Source organism: Limanda limanda, chromosome 8, assembly GCF_963576545.1.
Source record: "Limanda limanda chromosome 8, fLimLim1.1, whole genome shotgun sequence".
Lineage (NCBI taxonomy): Eukaryota > Metazoa > Chordata > Actinopteri > Pleuronectiformes > Pleuronectidae > Limanda > Limanda limanda.
Window position 1 is genome coordinate 8,148,687 of NC_083643.1, and position 17,966 is coordinate 8,166,652.

At 46.6% G+C, this 17,966-nt stretch overlaps 1 protein-coding gene across 1 annotated transcript in view; it reads right to left on the reverse strand.

Annotated features, from left to right (window-relative positions):
* LOC133009516 (neural-cadherin-like) overlaps window positions 1-16,005 on the reverse strand; it is a 95,893-nt gene extending 79,888 nt beyond the window's left edge. Inside the window, exon 1 of the mRNA XM_061077035.1 lies at window positions 14,994-16,005. Coding sequence (XP_060933018.1) covers window positions 14,994-16,005 — 1,012 coding nt within the window. The remainder of the gene's footprint in view (window positions 1-14,993) is intronic.
* Window positions 16,006-17,966: the final 1,961 nt, after the last annotated feature.

Below are 17,966 nucleotides of genomic sequence, written 5' to 3' on the forward strand. Positions count from 1 at the left end.
CTTTTGATTTTAAGTTTGTGTAGTTTGTGTGCTGATGTGTAACAGTAGTGTTTGTGTGTGTCCAGTAAGACTTAGATTTGTGAGATGCTCCCGTGTACACCTCAGCTCACAGTTGCCTGCAGGGGTTAAGTGGAAAGAGGGAGAAGTTCCAGGAAACCTGATGTAGCTCCATATATATATATATAAACAGAATATACGTTCTGAAGATGGAGGTGATGTTGGTTTCAGCCAGAGAGGTGCAACACCAGCTAGTATTTGTTGTGGTGTGTTGGAGAGCTATACCCCCCCCCCCCCCCCTCGTTTGATGATGGAGAGGTAATTTCAGCTTTATGATGGCAGGACTCTAATGATGAGGATGGGAGTGCTGAGAACACGTCAAGGGGAGAAACACTGAAAAATACTTTGTGCCTTTGTGCGTGTGTACATACAAAAAGCAACACATCTGTGCTTTTGCTGTGTGTGTACGTGTGTGTTTGTGCACGCGTATGAACGTGTGGTCACAAGCAGGATCGGGTCCAACTCCTGCCGCTGTCCCCATCACTGAATGGGCTGTTAATGGAGAGTAATGAGGGAGCACTTCCATGGCAGATGTGCCCTCTTTGCAACTCCGCTCTACTCTGAGTCAGTAAAACTGACCCAAGCGAGACATCAGCCGGCGAGCGGCCGCTCCCTCTCTGATTAAGACCTGTATGTGTTGCTGGAATCTGAATGGCTTGTTCGCTAAGTTTTCCTCCCGCTACTGAACCCCAGGAAGTAAGAGTAAGTATCATTTTGACAGAGCACCGTGAGTCACATTATATGACAAAAGCCCCGGCACTGTCTGCCAGGCCCCAAAATCTGTTAGAGGACCATCTTCTTCACTGGAGTGTGAAATTATTTTAGCTCTGTGCTCATTATAGGATTTTAAAATGCATTATAGTTAGGGCTTTTATGGTGTGCTGCGGCATTAATTCAATTTGCCCCATTCACGCTTTCTTATTATCACGCTCAGTTCGAGCTACAGTGGGAGGAAGCTGCTGAGCAGTGCTCCCCGGCCTTATCTCTAAAGGATATAAACTACACTACCCAGCTCAATCAGAGCCAGCACGGACCGCTCCATCCATTCATCCCCTTCTCCCCCTCTTCTTTTCTACAGATGCTGCTTCCTGTGGTGACCTCCATCTCTCTTTCCATTCGCCATCCCTCTCTCCATTTCCTTCTGAGCCGGTGATTGATGGGGGTTGTCCTCGGAGCCCTTTCGATATCTTTCCATAGAAACGCGTGTACAAACAAACACACACACACACACACACACTCACCGCCCCAGCACGGGCACACAAACACGTCCTCACCGCAAGACCAGGGCCAGACCGAAGCAACAGAGGGAGCCGCGCAGGTTTAATGGGAAAACAAGCCACAGTGTATGGGTGAGACAGCAATAATCTATCACTGAAACCAGAACCCGGGTCTGTGTTTGTTCGGCACACCAGGCGTCCAAGCATTCTGGGAGCATCCTATCACTGTCTGTTATTGTGCAAAGGTGCAATAATGAGCTGAGTATATATTCCTTTGGAAGTCCGGCAGATTAGTCGGGAGCAGCAGCAGCGGGAGCTCGGACTTGAGCTGTAACAATGTTCCTTCAAAGCAAACCGCTGCTTGCTTGCATGAATGCACATTGACAAAACTCACACGGACACGGTTCAGCCTTTGTCGTGATTGCACACACAAACACACACACGCACACACACATGCACACAAAACATGCTACACACCGCGCTAGTCACATGCATTAAACTTTAACTCCGCATGTGACTGGCTTACTGGTAATGGGTGAAGAGGAAGAGAGGATGAGGATAAAGTCCTCATTTAGATATCTAATCCAGTGGGCAGTCTGTCCTGTGTGGCCCATCATCTCCCGTCATTAGCAGCGGGCCAGCAAGATTAAACAAGATCAATGTTTATCACCCACTGTGTGCGGCACACACCAAGTGTTAGCCGGCCCCACCTCGTCACGACTTCTCACAGCATCTGCTACCAGAGAGACACTCAAACGGAAATCTATGATTATACCCAACATACGTGGCGAAGACTAATATTAATCAACTTAACGCCCTAAATCTGTGATCGTGTTCATATTGGATGAACATTATCTCATGTTAATATTTTTTCTACAAAGTAAAGCTGTGTAAGTCGGGTTTAGTGTAAATATATAGTGATCTTGCACTCAATCCAAATCAGACGAGCCCAGCGACTCATTTGTCTCTTTGAGCTCGCAATTATTCATGAGATTAACTCGACGTTTTCTGCACAGATCATCAATTCAGCGTTTGACAGACACAGCCATTTCTCAGTGAGAGATATCCATCAAAACAGCGTTAATGCACATTCACGCGATCAATAATTGAAATGATTAAACAGCAGCTGTGGTGTCGGGCCGCAAAGGGCAGCAGTAATTACGAGTCGGCAACTTGTAAAAAATGACATGCAGAGCTGCGGACAGCGTCTGAAAAAGCAGATAGGCGTGAACGCTGGAAAAGAAACAGAACTTTGCTTTCCATTCTGTTCTTTTCCTACATTTCCTTTGTTTCATTTTGAGTAAAACAGTTTGTGAGAGAGGCAGCAAACTCTGTGCACTCAGTTCCAGGTCCTAATCTCTGATGTGTAGCAGTGGAGTGTGTCAATGTGTTTCCACAGCACGGCCGCCACTAAAAGCAGCACAGCAGCTTCTCTATCCTCCCATCCTTCTCAGCACATCATAAGACTGCAGAGACCATATGGTCTGATTAGTCCGCAGAATTAAGCCCCGCGCTGTCGAGGCAGAGAGTAAAATAGAAAGAAACAAATACTTCACTAGTTCCACTGAGAACAGACACACACTGGAAGCCGGGGCGCACGAAGCACACATCCTCCACATGCACATGCACGTGCACGAGTGACAAGTTCCATCTAAAAGCCCATGTAACCCTGTTCTCTCTCCTGGATGCTCATCAGCCTGGAGAGAGCACCGCATCCTCTGTGCATCAAAGACACCTGCTTCTGTAATCAGCCCAGCACAGGCTGTGATGGAGTTGTACTCTATTTCTCTGTTTCCTGGAACTGATTAAATAACTGAACCATGAGATGGACATCATCTTCAAACACATTTTCAAATCCGAGCCGCAAATCCCCTCGCCCCCTACATGGTCTTTTTTACATTTTTTTGATCACCAGTAAGACAAGAATTTATCAAGAAGCCTTTCTCTTCATTCTTCCATCTCTTCTTTCTTGCTAGTCATTTTCATCTTTCCAACAAAAGCCGTACTTTCACAAATTGCCGTCGCACAATTACTGCAATTTCGGCAATTTGTGCGCTTTTACTCCAAAGCAAAATTCAGGGCATGTCAAAACATCTCACAAGGCAACTTGGCCAGCCATGTGATCTTTCTCCCTACATTAAAAATCTCCTTGTTCACAGTTCACCCGGCAAAGCTTTCAAAGTTGTCTGTGTCCTGTGTGTTTATCAGCGCATCCTTTGGCCACAGACAGTGCTGCCGCAACCATTGTTATGCTCAGTTAATTGGACCTTTGGGTACAAAAGGTTGAGAAATTCGAGGCCAAATAGATAAATAAGCGCACGCACTGAATTCCCACGACGCATCCGCGCACTCGCTCCAATTTTCCCTCGCTCGCTGCAGCCTATAGGAGGGCTGGTCTGAGAGCCTGGTTCATTAGAGGGCTTCAGGACAGTTCTATCTGCCCCTGGACTCAATCACACACCTACCTCTCTGCGAGTTTGTAAAATATCAGCAACAGCCTGTCCCAGTCTATTCAACGACATATAAATTGTTGTTTAAAGTGATGTTTTGTGACTGGGAGCAAAACAGCTCCTGGTTAATCAATAGCACAAAATCAATACCGCTCTCTCCGGGGAAATGCCACAGAGAGGCTATCCAGCATGCAAAGGTGGAGCCCAGAGTAAAAAGTTTGAGACGGAATGAGATGGGATATAAATTGTTCATGTGTCCACTACAGATCGTTCCAGATTTAGCCAATCGCTGCCAGCGTGAGAGCGAGAGAAATCCAATTATGCCCGAAAACTCTCGAAACCCTCAAACTCAAACCTTTGTCTCCCACCAAAACTGTTGTCAGCACATCATGGATTAGATTTAATAAAGCAAAACCTCCTCGGTTGGTGATAAGCTCCTCGTACAATGTGCGAGTCGTGCTCATTTATCACACAGGTAGACACTAAGCTCCGCGGAGGCACACTGGGAATCTGTGCCGCTGGAGGTCAGCGAGACATTTACCTGACAGCCGCTGCCTCCGCGCACTGTCTGGAGTTGACAATGTCTGTGGTAATGGGCATCAATAATGCAGAACCCTTGGCCGGATAAAAGCTCCCTGCCGCCGCGACTGTCCTCACAGCACCGCGGCGTGTGCGGCGCTCGTGTCTCGCGGCACACCGACAACAAACTTGCATAATTCACAGAATGTGGGATGAGCCGGTGAGGGTTTTCCTGCCGTAATGAGAAAAACATTCCTAGTGGAACGAGAACGACGGAGACATACATTCCTAATCATTCCACAGCTTTGGCCTTAATAATAACTGTGTTTGCCGGCAACTTAAGCCAATTTATCCGTCTCCGAACATGAGCGCAGACACATAAATATCTTCTCTTGCTGCAGTGGCAGTGGGGTAAAACAATCTGATCGGATAATGGCAATACATTTCTGTTATTGTCGTTATGATTTAAAATTTAAAAAATGTGCTGTTTCTGGCTGTTGGTTCTAGTCATTAAGTCTCCAGAGACAGCAGCATCCTGCGTGTCAGCAAGTGCCCGACGAGGACGTGTTTACAGTCGCAGTGACGAGGGACTGCTAGCAGCTGTAGTAATTATGAGTCCTGTCAGTCAGGAGCTGTGTGATACAGTGGTGGAACCAGGGAGGCCGCGGAGGGAGGAGGCCCGGGGGGGCGGGGGGACAAGTTGTCAAAATGTCAGCCGGAGACACGTGGCTCAACTTGTTGCATTTTCGCACAATCAACACAGCGGCAGCTTGGTCTTATCTGGAGCGAGAGGTGGATGTTTTATTAAATGACTGCAGGGGTGATTATGTGTTGTATAATTTTGACCCCTAGGGGAGGTGTATGTTTCTTCAGTGTTTAGTTATTTCAGTGGAGCCTCATGTGTATGTATCTCTATGTTTTCAGCAGGAGGTGGTGGAGAGCACATGGTTCTTAACGTAGCTTTATCTGCATCAAAGATATTCAATGTACTTTTATTTTTTATGATTTCTGGAGGAAATGGGAGAATCGCCCAACAGGAAAAACTTGAATATAATTTCATCATTCATCACAAATGCAAAGAGGTGATAATCTCCTTCCTGGCAGAGGTGACAAACATATTTTTGTAATAACTTCAGAAGGCTCTGATAAATCCTGCTTCTCTCATCCGGTGTCTTTCTACTTCCACAGACCTGTTGGATAATAACCGGATAATGACCTCACGTAAAAAAAGGCCCCTGTTTCTTTACAGTTTAAAGTCGGGACAAAGAGATAACTGCTACTTAATGAAGACTCAGGATACTCTGAAGTGATAAATGTCTGACAAAGAGCTTCTGGGGGCAATGGGCTACATTGTGGGGGTTTCCAGTGGAGACAGAAGATATTCGGGCCAGGACTCTGTCTTCTGTTCACCGTTTACAGACACACAACCCATCCACACAAATCAAACCGTTAAGTGTCACACAAACATAAAATAAAGTGTTTTATATCCAGACGGCATTTTGGCTGATGTCTATTATTATAAGACATATAATTGAAAATAAAAGAGTTGGTACAGATCTTACCAAGACGGCCATTTGAAGATTACGTCTCTGACTTTGCTCTGCTTCACTTTAATAGAATAGATGTTGTGCTATAGATCACAAGTGGTTTGGAGCATGATTTCATTAGTGGATATCCATTCTTAGATTCGCTGCAAGAAATCTTTCATTTAGGTTGTGTTCCGTCTTCATTTACTCTGACCTAGTAACATCTTTACCGATGCTTACAGTGCATTTTATCTTTATATAGATACCGAGATAATTCATAAAAAACACAGTAGTGAACAGCTTTCATCACAAGCATGCAGATAATTTAAAAAGCTGATAGCCAAAGCATTTCAGTCGATGTGTTTCACCTCAGTGTCTCTCCACACGGACAGTTTACCTGCGGGCCACCAAAGCCCATGCTCAAGTGTGATTGGTCAAACTAAAGAAACCCAAAAACCAGAAGGTCCAGGTCACGTCACCTACAGATTCTCATCCTCACATGCACAATATGTTTCTAGGGATGAGGACACCCTGAGGAAAGTGTCAGAGAAAGTGTTGGGAGAGAAAAGTCAGTTTTCTCCCCATGTGCTAAACAACACACAACAATTTGTCTTTCTCTCTTTTCTTTTGTTCCCTCCTTCCAAAGGCCAGGTCATACTTCTCCTCTCCTCTTCCCTCTGTTTGCCCCGCAACCGTCTTCCGACAAATATTAGCGCACTCTGCCCTTTTCACAGCTGTACTCTGGTAGATTTCCTCCCAGCTCCCCTGTGCCCTGTAGCCATCCACCCTGCACTACAGGCCAGGTACATGCACACCTCATTCCCCAGCTGCCCCCCCAACAGCTCCTCACTGCTGCCCTCTAACCATCTGACAATTGTATTTCATCACGCTGACCACTCATCAGCACTGTACAAGTCCCTGCCCTTTAAAAAACAAACAATCTCCCAAACTGGCATGCTTTTACACACACACACACACACACACACACACACACACACACACACACACACACACACACACACACACACACACACACACACACACCCACACACACATGCCTCCAGCGTTACAACTCGCTCTGACCTTTCTGTGACCCTCATAGTAGCGTCTCCCACCCATTTTAAATATCTCTCCTACATGTACAAGACAGCCACTTCCCTTCATTTCCCTGCTCTTGTTCTCTCTGTGCTTAATCCCGTCTTTAAAGAGCCTTGGCACATGTGCACCCCCCCCCCTTTCCCCTCCTACACGGCATCAGGGAACACGCTAGGACTGTCGAGAAGGAGAACGGACTGCGGCGATGTGGCACAGACGCATTCCGTCGGAGCGACCACAGAGAAGCAGAGATCAGATGCTGCGGGCGTGTCACAGCTTCGCAGCTCGTGGTCGCAAGTGACAAATCTGAGACTCTGTGCTCCCGGAGGGGGGGGGGGGGAGGTCTGGATACTGGAAGGACAATCACAACATTTAACACATGCCTAGTGAGTGATACGCAAACACATTTACACAGCTCCCTCGTGTGCATGCACATGAAACAGAGGGGGGGGGGGAAACATCCTAATAACCATGGGCATTTTCTTTCTTTTTTTGTTTTACTACACTGAATAAATTCAGACGGCTTTTGTGAAATTGTTTTCTACTTAAACAAACATTCCCCACAGTCGCAAATTACAAGACAAAAAAAATGAGATCGGGTCTCTTCTCAATTCATTACACAAGGGGAGTATATGCAAATATCGTGGGGCGGCGTGGGAGAGGGGGGGGGCAAGTTGAAAAAAAAGGGGAATTGGATTAAAGACAGCGTGAGGCCAGATGCTGACTATGAGACAGAAGAGGAAGGAGGAAGGACAACAGAGCAGGAGGGGAGCGTGCCGATATTCCCACAGCCCTATGTTCCCACATTTCCAATATTCATTACAAAATTAGGCCCTATGTTCCTACAGTTCCCACATTTCTACCCCTGCCTGGTAGTTAAGGGTTCACCATTCCGTAGCTGGCGATTTAAAGGAGCTAGCTAGCTTCCAAACCTAACCCTCTCTTGAGCTCAACACCGCTAACCCTAACCCTAACCCTAATTTTCAGAAAAATCTAGAAATTTGGGAACATAGGGCTGTGGGAACATCGGGACTATTTTTTCAAAAATAAATCTGGGAACATAGGTCTGTGGGAACATAGGGCTGTGGGAACATAGGGCCTAATTTTCAAAATTGTCAGTGAAAAAAAAATCCTTAGAAATGTGTGAACATAGGGCTTTTGGAACAGGGGAAGGTTGCCTGACGAAACAGGTTGTGAGGAGGTGATTACCACAAGCAGAATCCCACCCTGCCCACAGACGCCTCTGAGGAACCACTCCTGTATACCCCCCCCCCCCTCCCCCCCTCCGCTTCACAAAGCAGCACTTGCTCGATACTCCTCCAAACCCGTCAAGTACCATTAACAGATTCATACTCAGGTGCAGAGAAAAGGATTCTTCAGGTATAGGACAAGCTAAAAACGCGAGAAAAATTCCCCACCAATACAAATCTAAACTGACATCCTCTGTGGGCCAGCCAGGAAAGCAAAAAAAAAAAAGAAGCTTTGCAGGAAGAGCTGCAGAGGTCCCTCACTCCCTCTCCTCAAAACAACACCACAGAACTGTTGGAGTCATGAGTCATGGCCTACTTCCAATGCTTTTTCACCGTTTCTTTCTTTTCCTTTTCTTACGCTGTTGGTTTGATACACGGAGGCGATGTCAGAAAAATATCGCTTCCTTGTTTTCTCTGGGGATTGTTGGTGTACTGAATATAGTTTAGAGACGGTAAATATTGCTCCAGCGTTGGCAAGGGGATCGAGGCGGAGAGACGAGGAGGAATACTTTTTTTGCGGCGCCCTGAGCAAGAACAGACTCCTTAGACAAACAAGGTGATACGACTGAATCTGATGCGTCTGTGTCAAAGCGTGTAAGATCTCAGGAATCCTCTCTATGTACACACAATAATTAGATCCCTGCCCCCCCCTCAGAAGATGCCTTGTTATTATCTCTGAATAAGTACAACCATCTAAAGAAAATACTCCATTCTGCAGTCTGATGATGAGATACACAATATAATATATAAAAAAAAGCGTTTGAGTGAAGTTAAATTAAAAGAAGAGAAAATTAAGTGAGATGTTTGTTTTGCTTCTGCAAACCAAGACGGAGATTCCGAGCTTTAAGGGTGTAATTAAAAAAGCGAGTTGAAAGGAATAACAGCAGCGAGATGCTTGTATAAGAACATGACCTCAGAAATAATGAGCTACGGTAAAGAAAAAAGCACAAACTGGATCAACAATGTGATGTCTTTGCATTTAGCAGTCAAGTGTGAGAACGTGTGTGATTACATGAACTGATCAATTACTGCCGAGAAGAAAATTCAGCCCACGATAAAACATTTATTAAAACATGTTAATTAGGCTACGAAGGGTTCCTGATTCAAAACCTGAACAAACACCTGGTTTGATGACGTTGTGATGCAGCGCGGGTTCGTGGGAATTTTGTTATCTTCGTCATTGTTGTTGATAAAAATCTACCTGATGCAAATTGTGATCACGAATGAGGTGATGTTGTGAAGTCAAGATACAGTACAAACGACCATGATTAATGTTGATCCTCTAACAGTGGAGAGGGGGGGGGATCAGCTGACTGGCTAACTGAGTATCAGTGTGTTTTCCCTCCGTCATACGTTGTTTGCCCCAGAAGTTATTTAAGAGAAGGACAAAGTCACGGGTTAAGAGGATTAACTCGGGGACCAAAATAAAACGTCCTGTTACCTTGACTAGTGACACACTGGACACTCTGTTGTGTCACACTGTATATCCAATCTAAGCTTATCAGGTTTCACCTCTGACACTCCCACCAAACCCTGGGAAGTGTGACTCAACCTTTGGACACTGTTGTGAACCATTTTGAGTAAATCCATCAATCAAACTTAATTTGTATAAAGCCCATATTCACAAATCACAATTTGCCTCATTGGGCTTAAAGGGATAGTTCACCCAAAAATGAAAATTCCCTCATTATCCACTCACCAATGTACCGATTGGATTGGTGGGTGAAATGTTTGAGTCCACAGAACACTTTCAGACTTTCAGGGGCAAACAGTGTTTCAGCCAAATCAAATACAATTAAAGTAAAAAGAGACCACTACTTCAAACGTAGAAAAACAACACAAAAAAAAACATAAAATACCTCCATGGTGCTCGTGTGATGTCGTCTAAATATCTGCTGTTATCCACACACTCCAGGCAGGAGGATATCACAAGACAGTGAATGTTGTAATGATGTTTATTTTCGGGTGAACTATCCCTTTAACAAGGTGCCACATAATCTGCCCTGATCCCTCGACTGGTAGAAAGAACAACTGAAAACACTTCAGACTCAGAGACGGACACACGCGAGCACATCGGCAAAATAACAATATTTACAATGACTCAACTTATTGTTGGAGCCAGAAACTGAAGGGAAGTAGTGCACGCTGGTTTCAGATCGATCACAACCCGTGTGCACAGCCATTCACTAGGAACATCAGCAGGAGCTGCTATAGGAGCTACTGTAAATTATTTTAATCATATTCAGGATTACGAGACACAGCCACATTCTGTTGGATGAAGACCTACCATCTTATTATGCATTGTGTAAAATATGTGCAAAAACACTGTGGCACTAGCTCCGTCCTCATTGTATAACACATTGTAAATGACGGCATAATTATAACATTGGTGTATTGTTAAACATTTATTCCAAACGAAACCTTTCAGCATAATTTTTTGATTAATACAACCGCCAAGAATCGGCTCAGTGATCAAACATGTCATGTCTAAGAGCCACGGGGGGGTGGGGCGTGGGGGCTGGGGGGGTATTGGGTAAGCACGTCTTCTTTCAGATAAGTACGTCAATGAGGACGTACTCGACTCGGCACTGAGATGAATCCCGAACTGCTCTCTCCTCCTCTGCATCGTGCCGGAATCGCCTATCTAAGATATCTAAGTGTCAAGCTACACTTTCTAATCTCCACCCGAGCAACACACGTATTAGCTCTCATCATAACGCTCTCCCCACAGCACACTTATTAGCATTTCATGCCCACATCAACCAGTTAATGAACACATTCGCAGCACATTTGCTAAATCTGCGCTCACCAGTTAATAACCGTTTGTATGTTTCTTCCCCCACGTAGACCGTAATGAGCGTGTGTGCTCTTGTAATTATCCAGGAGAGCAAACATTAGGCTGTTAAGCACAAAACCAACCACTAACACATTTACATGGTAATAAAGCTAATGGCCATATAGTAGCAGGGATGCAAGTGTTGCAGAAGATCAGGAGGAGATTGAGAAGCTCTGTATTGGAACCTCAGTAATGCAACTACCTGCACTCTCACAAAGGTCAGAGTGTTTTTTATACCTTAGTCTCTGCAGAGCACTAATTAAACTCAGGCACTGGTTTTCGAAACCCTTGCTTTGTGATCCTGAAGCGCTGGATTGTGTTCGAGTGGTAACCTTCCTGTTTCCTGTATTGTGTTTTTTATTGGCAGTCATAAGTTTTAGAATAGACAATTATTCATCACAACAAAACTAGTGTCGTGTATTCACTAGAGTTAATGATTTTAGCATGTGTTTAAATATAATGACAGGCTTATATTTATGATGCATACTTTTGTGATTCTCAGACATTCCCAGAGAGTCCTTCAAATGTTTATTCAAGTAGGTCTCTCCCTCTTTGGAAGGACCTTTGACCTAGGGAATGACCTCTGACCAGCAAATGGATGGAGGTTAAGGGAAGATCCTTGACCATTGCATTTTCATCTTCATGTACAAAACACGTCCTTATTTAGGCAGAAGGCCCTAGGTGGGATGGCATGTTACCCGAAGTCATGGCCAGAACTAACCTCTCTATATAATGTGTGTGAGATCACGGCTGGTCAGATTTTAACCATTTGGCCTGGGTGATTATTCCGAGTTCTAGAGCTCGTCCTGACCTGTGAAACTTCTGTGTAATAAACATTATTATACTTGTAAGTTTCCTTCATCATCAACTTCAACAACATCGACATCTCCGCTCACCAGAATATACTTCACTAGTTTGATATTTTCTAGGTGGGCGTCAATTTCTGGTACCAACCTTTTCTATGAACATCATTAAAATAAAACAACGCAACTGGGAGGACGAGTAGAATATAAGTTATGCACCCACTGTATCTCTCAGTGTAAAACCTTGTCTTGAAGCTGCATAAAGTCAAACCACCTCGACCATACACTGGTAAATGTATCCTGGTGCATTCTGGGGGAATATGTCAACACCTTTTAAGTATAGCTCTTGTCAGATGTTACATAGAACAGCGGCTCTCAAACCTTTTCGCCCATTTGACAAGATTTTTCCTCTTCAAGGTTTTATTCCAGGAGGTGTTTGAGATTCAGGACCACAATAGTCTCCTCAGTGTGTTACATATGGATGAAAATCTTATAAAGATAAACTATTCCCCTTTTGGCCAGGGACCCCGCTGCAACCCTTCAAGGACCCTGGTGGGGACCCTGGACCCCACTTCGAGAACCCCAGGCGTAGGGAGGTAGGGAGGGTAGCTCTGAATATCTAAAGTCTGATGGATGTTCTTCCAGGAGGCATTTAGAACAGAGCGGCACCAAAATGTAAGAAAAGGATCTGAATTGCTAACCTCCAAACCATTTGAGCTTCTGTGACACCTCTGCAGCGGAGCTACGATGAAGAATCGAAACCAAACTCTTCCAACAAGATTCACTTCAGTTAAGAGAACTCATCGTTTCCAAACTGTATTTGTCAAACTGTCCACCTTGCACTCCTCTTCAGAGGGAAACGATGGCGCCTCTCATCTGTATCTGCCCATGTATGCGTATGATGTGCTAAACATCTTTAAGGTTAGGGCGCTGAACGCTGCTGACTTGTGTATTCTTTGAACTCTCGCTGCCTGACGCTGTTTTCTGTTTGACATTCAGCAGGTGACTGTCAGCGCCGTGGACAGCTCTGTGCTGCTGAGGCTTCGCCCTGTCGAAATAAGTGGAGATGCTGCAACGCACCGGGCCTTATTAAAACTGTTGTTATCGTACCGGGGGTCAATTTTCATGTGATCAAGCAGCTTCACACTCGCATACAAACAAACACCAGCAAGGACAAAGCTCCTCCTGCAGCTTTCTCTCGTGTCTCTGTGAGCTCGCTCCTTTATCTGTGAGACAGACCTCGCGTTTATAGAAAAACCCGTTCAGACCCATATACAGTGGGAAGCAGAATTTACATAAAAGATTAGGTTGAATCCCTGAACATAAAAAAAGAGGAGGATTGGGAATGTAGCAAGCAGAAGAAAAGGCCTCCTGTCAGGAGTCAGTGTGGAAAGTCACCGGCTGGAGAACATGGCTTTGATCAGGAGAGGGGAGTTCTGCAGGTGAGCAAGGTAAAATGGAGGATAGGTATCTGAATATCTGTCAGGGCAGAGCTGTTTTATTACTGCGATCGTATCTGTGAAGGTGGGGAAGGGTGGGGGGGGCCGTCAGAATTCTGACTATTTTCGCTCCCTGTGAGAAACCTCCTGACACCCTTTGCAGGAGCGTGTCCCAATCAGGCATGCAATTACAATCTCGAACATGCTGTGCAGTGTAGCAGCAGCAGGCCCGTCGAACGAAAACACGGCGTCCTGTTTCCTGCGCACCGGGCGGCTCAATTACTAGACAAATCATTTTGGTTTCTTGTTTTTGTTGTTGTTTTTTGGGGGGAGGGATACGCTCGGAATATAACTTTTGGACGAAGCGAAACACGACTTTAATAACCGATGAGAATCACCTTTTCCTCCAAGAATCCGGAGAGGACGCCTGAATGTGGCAGTGCTATATACTTCAAATCCCCGGGACTAGAGAGTGAATGAGAGGAGGATTAGAGGGGTAATGCCAGCAGATGAGAGAGGAGGGTCACAGTGGATTGCCACTCTGCAAGGATTAGCTGTGAAAACAACTTCACAGTGGCAAACTATGTCAATCAAGGACATAATTCAAACACTTCACGAAGACACTTCAATGTAAACTCATGTGGCCCCCCCCTCCTGCTCCAGATTAACCTGTCCTGTGAGATCAGGATTGAAACATCTCACAGATGAATTTAAAGGAATGAGAGAGTGTGAAACATCATGGAGGAGTCATTTTAGTTACATATGTGTGTGTCCATGATACTGGCGATGAAATAGGAAGACAACCACGTTCAATGTTTCACAAAGTGAGAGGATTCTTTCTGTGTTAGGTCAAACTTAACAGTAATTTGTGCCCATAGCTCCATAAACTGTGCATACTTTTATTGACACCTTATATTATTTGTCAGTACAGATCTCAGTGCTTTGTGTAATATGGAAATTGTCATAAGGTTTCATGTTATTAATTAATTTTGATTTTGATCAGGGGTGTGGGTGGTTACATGATGGGGTCACACCTGTGGAATGAGTCTGGGCTCTGTATGGATGTGATGGATATGTTAGGCCATGTTTGGGAAGGGGGAGGGGGATTCACTGGTGTCTAGATGGCGGCCACAGCATAATGTGCATCCTTTTCCCATTTAAATAGGGCACGATCACCAGCGTTTTTGTCATGAAGAATGGACAAACATTTCCATCTCTAGATGTGCAAAGCTGGTAGAGACCTACCCCAAAAGACTTGCAGCTGTAATTACAGCGAAAGAAGGTTCTACCAAATATTGACTCAGGGGGGTGAATACTTATGCACCCAACAGATGTCAACTTTTTTGTTCTCATTACTGTTTGTGTCACAATCGAAGGCATTTTGCACCTTCAAAGTACTATGCATATTGTGTTGATCAAATGGTAAAAAGTCTGTTGAAGTCTATTTGAATTCCAGTTTGTAACAGTACAAAATGGGAAAAAGTCCAGGGGGGTGAATACTTATGCAAGGCACTGTATATCAGGGGTGTGGGTGGTTACATGATGGGTCACACCTGTGGAATGAGCCTCTGTATGGATGTGATGGATATGGCAGGCCATGTTTGGGGAGGAGAGGGGGGGGGGGGGGGATTCACTGGTGAAGGCTGAGGTGTCCAGATGGCGGCCACAGCATAATGTGCAGCCTTTTCCCATTTAAATAGGGCACGATCACCACAATGCAAATAATTCCCAGGGAGAGGAGAGGGGGAGCATGTACCAAGTTAAGTGCGGATTAAAGGGAGAGAGGGAATATTCTACACACCTCGTTTATCCTGGATCTTAACAGTGAGCTCCAGGCCGGGCTCGGCCTCCCGGTCCAGCCTCCTGCTGATCGTGATGTCTCCGGTGTCGCGCCCCACGCTGACCGGAAGGCTCTGAGACTCCGGGGGAACCAGCAGCTCGAAGGAGGCGGACTGAAACCGGCCGGGACTCAGGCTGGTGATGACCGAGCCCGCGCTGGCGTCCTCGGACACGTTGAGCTGAACCAGAGAACCGGGGTCAAGCAAAGCCCTCGGTGACCGCCCTCCTGCCCTCCGTGCCCGGTGCGTGGCCCCAGCGTGGCGCATGGTGGCCCACCGCTGGGGAGCGATGGTCACCAGCACACCCCCACTGGTCAGGGGGGGGCAGCCGTGGTCCCTGGCGAACACTGTGAAGCTGACCTGCGAGGGGAGACCCAGGATGGAGTCCACCAGCAGAACTTCGCCTGTCTTCGGGACCACGTAGAAGCTGCCGTTCCCGGGCACGGAGAGATAAGTCAACTCTGCGTTCCTTCCGCTGTCCGCGTCCACCGCCTCCAGCCGGTGCACCACCCTCCGGAGCTGGGTGGTGTCCTCTAAAGTTAGCTGCACCGGGTCTGCACTGCGAAAAGTGGGTGCGTGGTCGTTGGTGTCCAGAACATCCACTTTGAGCGACGCCACCTCGGAGACCACCGAGCCCGACGCGCAGGTCTGGCAGCAGACACCGACCCTCAGCCGGTACTCTGCCCGGGCCTCTCGGTCCAAGACCCGGGAAGTTCTCAGTAAGAGGGTCCCCCGCCTGTGGTGGGCGAAGGCGCGGAAATCGTCGCTGCCATTCCCGTAGAGTCTGAAGTGCGTTCCGGAGCCTGGGCACCATCTTTGCGCGTCAACCCGCCTCACTGGAACGCTCAGTCCGTTCACTTTGGAAGCCACCGGCGAGTTCTCGAAAACGTGCCCGTGGAAGAAGGGCAGTCGCTCCCGGGCTTGGTATCCAGCAGCCGCCATGAGAAGGCACCACAACAAGAGCCCCCAAACCATGATGGTGGCAAGTTATGCACCTCCAAGCGACTCGGTGGTGGTTAGTACAAAAAAATCCTTAAAAAAGGAAAAAGAGAAACACTTCAGAAATCTTCCCCTCATAGTTATCCACGGTGTGATTCTCCCAGGAGAGCCAAGCCAACTTCCCCCTCGATCATCCTGAGAGACCCGGACCCGGAGCTCCGGTGCGCAGTCAGTGCTCCGCGCTGCAGGCAGCTGGACGCGTTCAGCACCACAGCACCGGACAGCGCCAGGCAGGGGGGGGTGAGGAGGGAGGGAGGGAGGGAGGGTGGGAGGGTGGGGGGGCGTGGGTTGACGGAACTCCCCGGGTGAACCCACCCTGAGATGCTCCAGAGGGTCCCCGCCTCCAGAGCTTTATCCCAGCAGCTGCATGATGACACCGGCTGCTCCAAATCCGCTCTCAGGCGTTAAAAGAAGTGTTGATGGAGAGCAAATCGCTCCAGACCAGAGGAGGTCGAGTGCTGCTTCATCCGAGAGACTCTCTCTCTCTCTCTCTCTCTCTCTCTCTCTCTCTCTCTCTCTCTCTCTCTCTCTCTCTCTCTCTCTCTCTCTCTCTCTCTCTGTGTGTGTCTGGAATCCAACACACTCTCTCTCTCCCAGCCCTGCGTGTCAGAGCTGCCTTGCGCAAGAACACTTCTGCAGCTGCTGTTGACAGAGACTTGTGCGCTCCTGTCTCTCTCTCCCTCCCTCTCTCTCTCTCTCTCTCTCTCTCTCTCTCTCTCTCTCTCTCTCTCTCTCTCTCTCTCTCTCTCTCTCTCTCTCTCTCTCTCTCTCCCAGTCTGTAACTGTTGCCACTATATTACTTTAATATGTTGTAAAGGTTTTCAAATGTATACATTTTGTATTTGTATATAGTATTATTGTGTAATTAGAAATAAGACTTTTATTTTGACGCCTCCGCTGAGCTGCTTGTTAGAGTGCGAGACACAGAGAAGCAAGCAAAGGTAGTCACACACACATGGCTAAGATTAATGCCTTTAAAAGGTGATAAGGACTTATGTTAAGTTGTATACGAGCAGATAAGAAGATTCCTTCTCAGAGCATGCAGCCAACGAGGTGTTTTGTCTGTTTGTTATTTACTTGAACCTTGATTGTAATTATTGATACTGTGTTTGCTAACTAGCTAACGTTGTATGATTTGTCTGTGTTACCGTGTATAACCTAGTTTTCACGGTTTGATGTGGAGAACAAGACTTCATTAAAAACCCGGAGAGGAAACCATTTGCTGTCTGACTGTGCTTGGGAGGGAGTCACACTGTCTCTCTCTCTCTCTCTCTCCCTGTCTGTCTGTCGGAGGAGGAGTTGAACCCACAACCCTCCTCCTGCTGAGAAGTCCCCTCTGAACTCATCACATAACAGACCCTGTGATCACCAAATCATGTTTCATTTACAGCCGGGAGAGAGAAGAGAAAGCTATAAAATGCATCAATATAAATGCAGTTGTCAGCGTATGGGCTGTTAAACTGTGCAAACATGATTATTGGAGACAGGCCGCTCCGAGTGGCTCCGTATGTCTCTGCAGCTCGTGTTCCATGCACAGCAGAGTTCAAATTAACATTGTCACCCTGATTGCTCTTCCTCTCCCTTCCCACTCTGCAGCCGAGCCAAGCTGTACCCAGAGCACTCTCCACCCAATCTGTATAGGTTGGCTCCTGCTAATTCCCGCAGACTGCACACTTTCAATTCCCCTCACTTCTCTGCATGTGACAAGTCAGACGGCTGAATATTACATGGGCCGCAGGGCTGTGAATAGTCCAAAAGATAAGGAAATAATGGGCAGGAGAGCACGGCTGCTCCCTCCACTGACTGCATCTCCCATGTCATGTCAACCTTTACTTTGGATGTGCGTGGATCAATATTCATATGCACTGGGGGTACGATGATACGCCCGTCCCACGTGATGTTCCCCTCTCTGCTCATACATAGCGTATACTCTACAT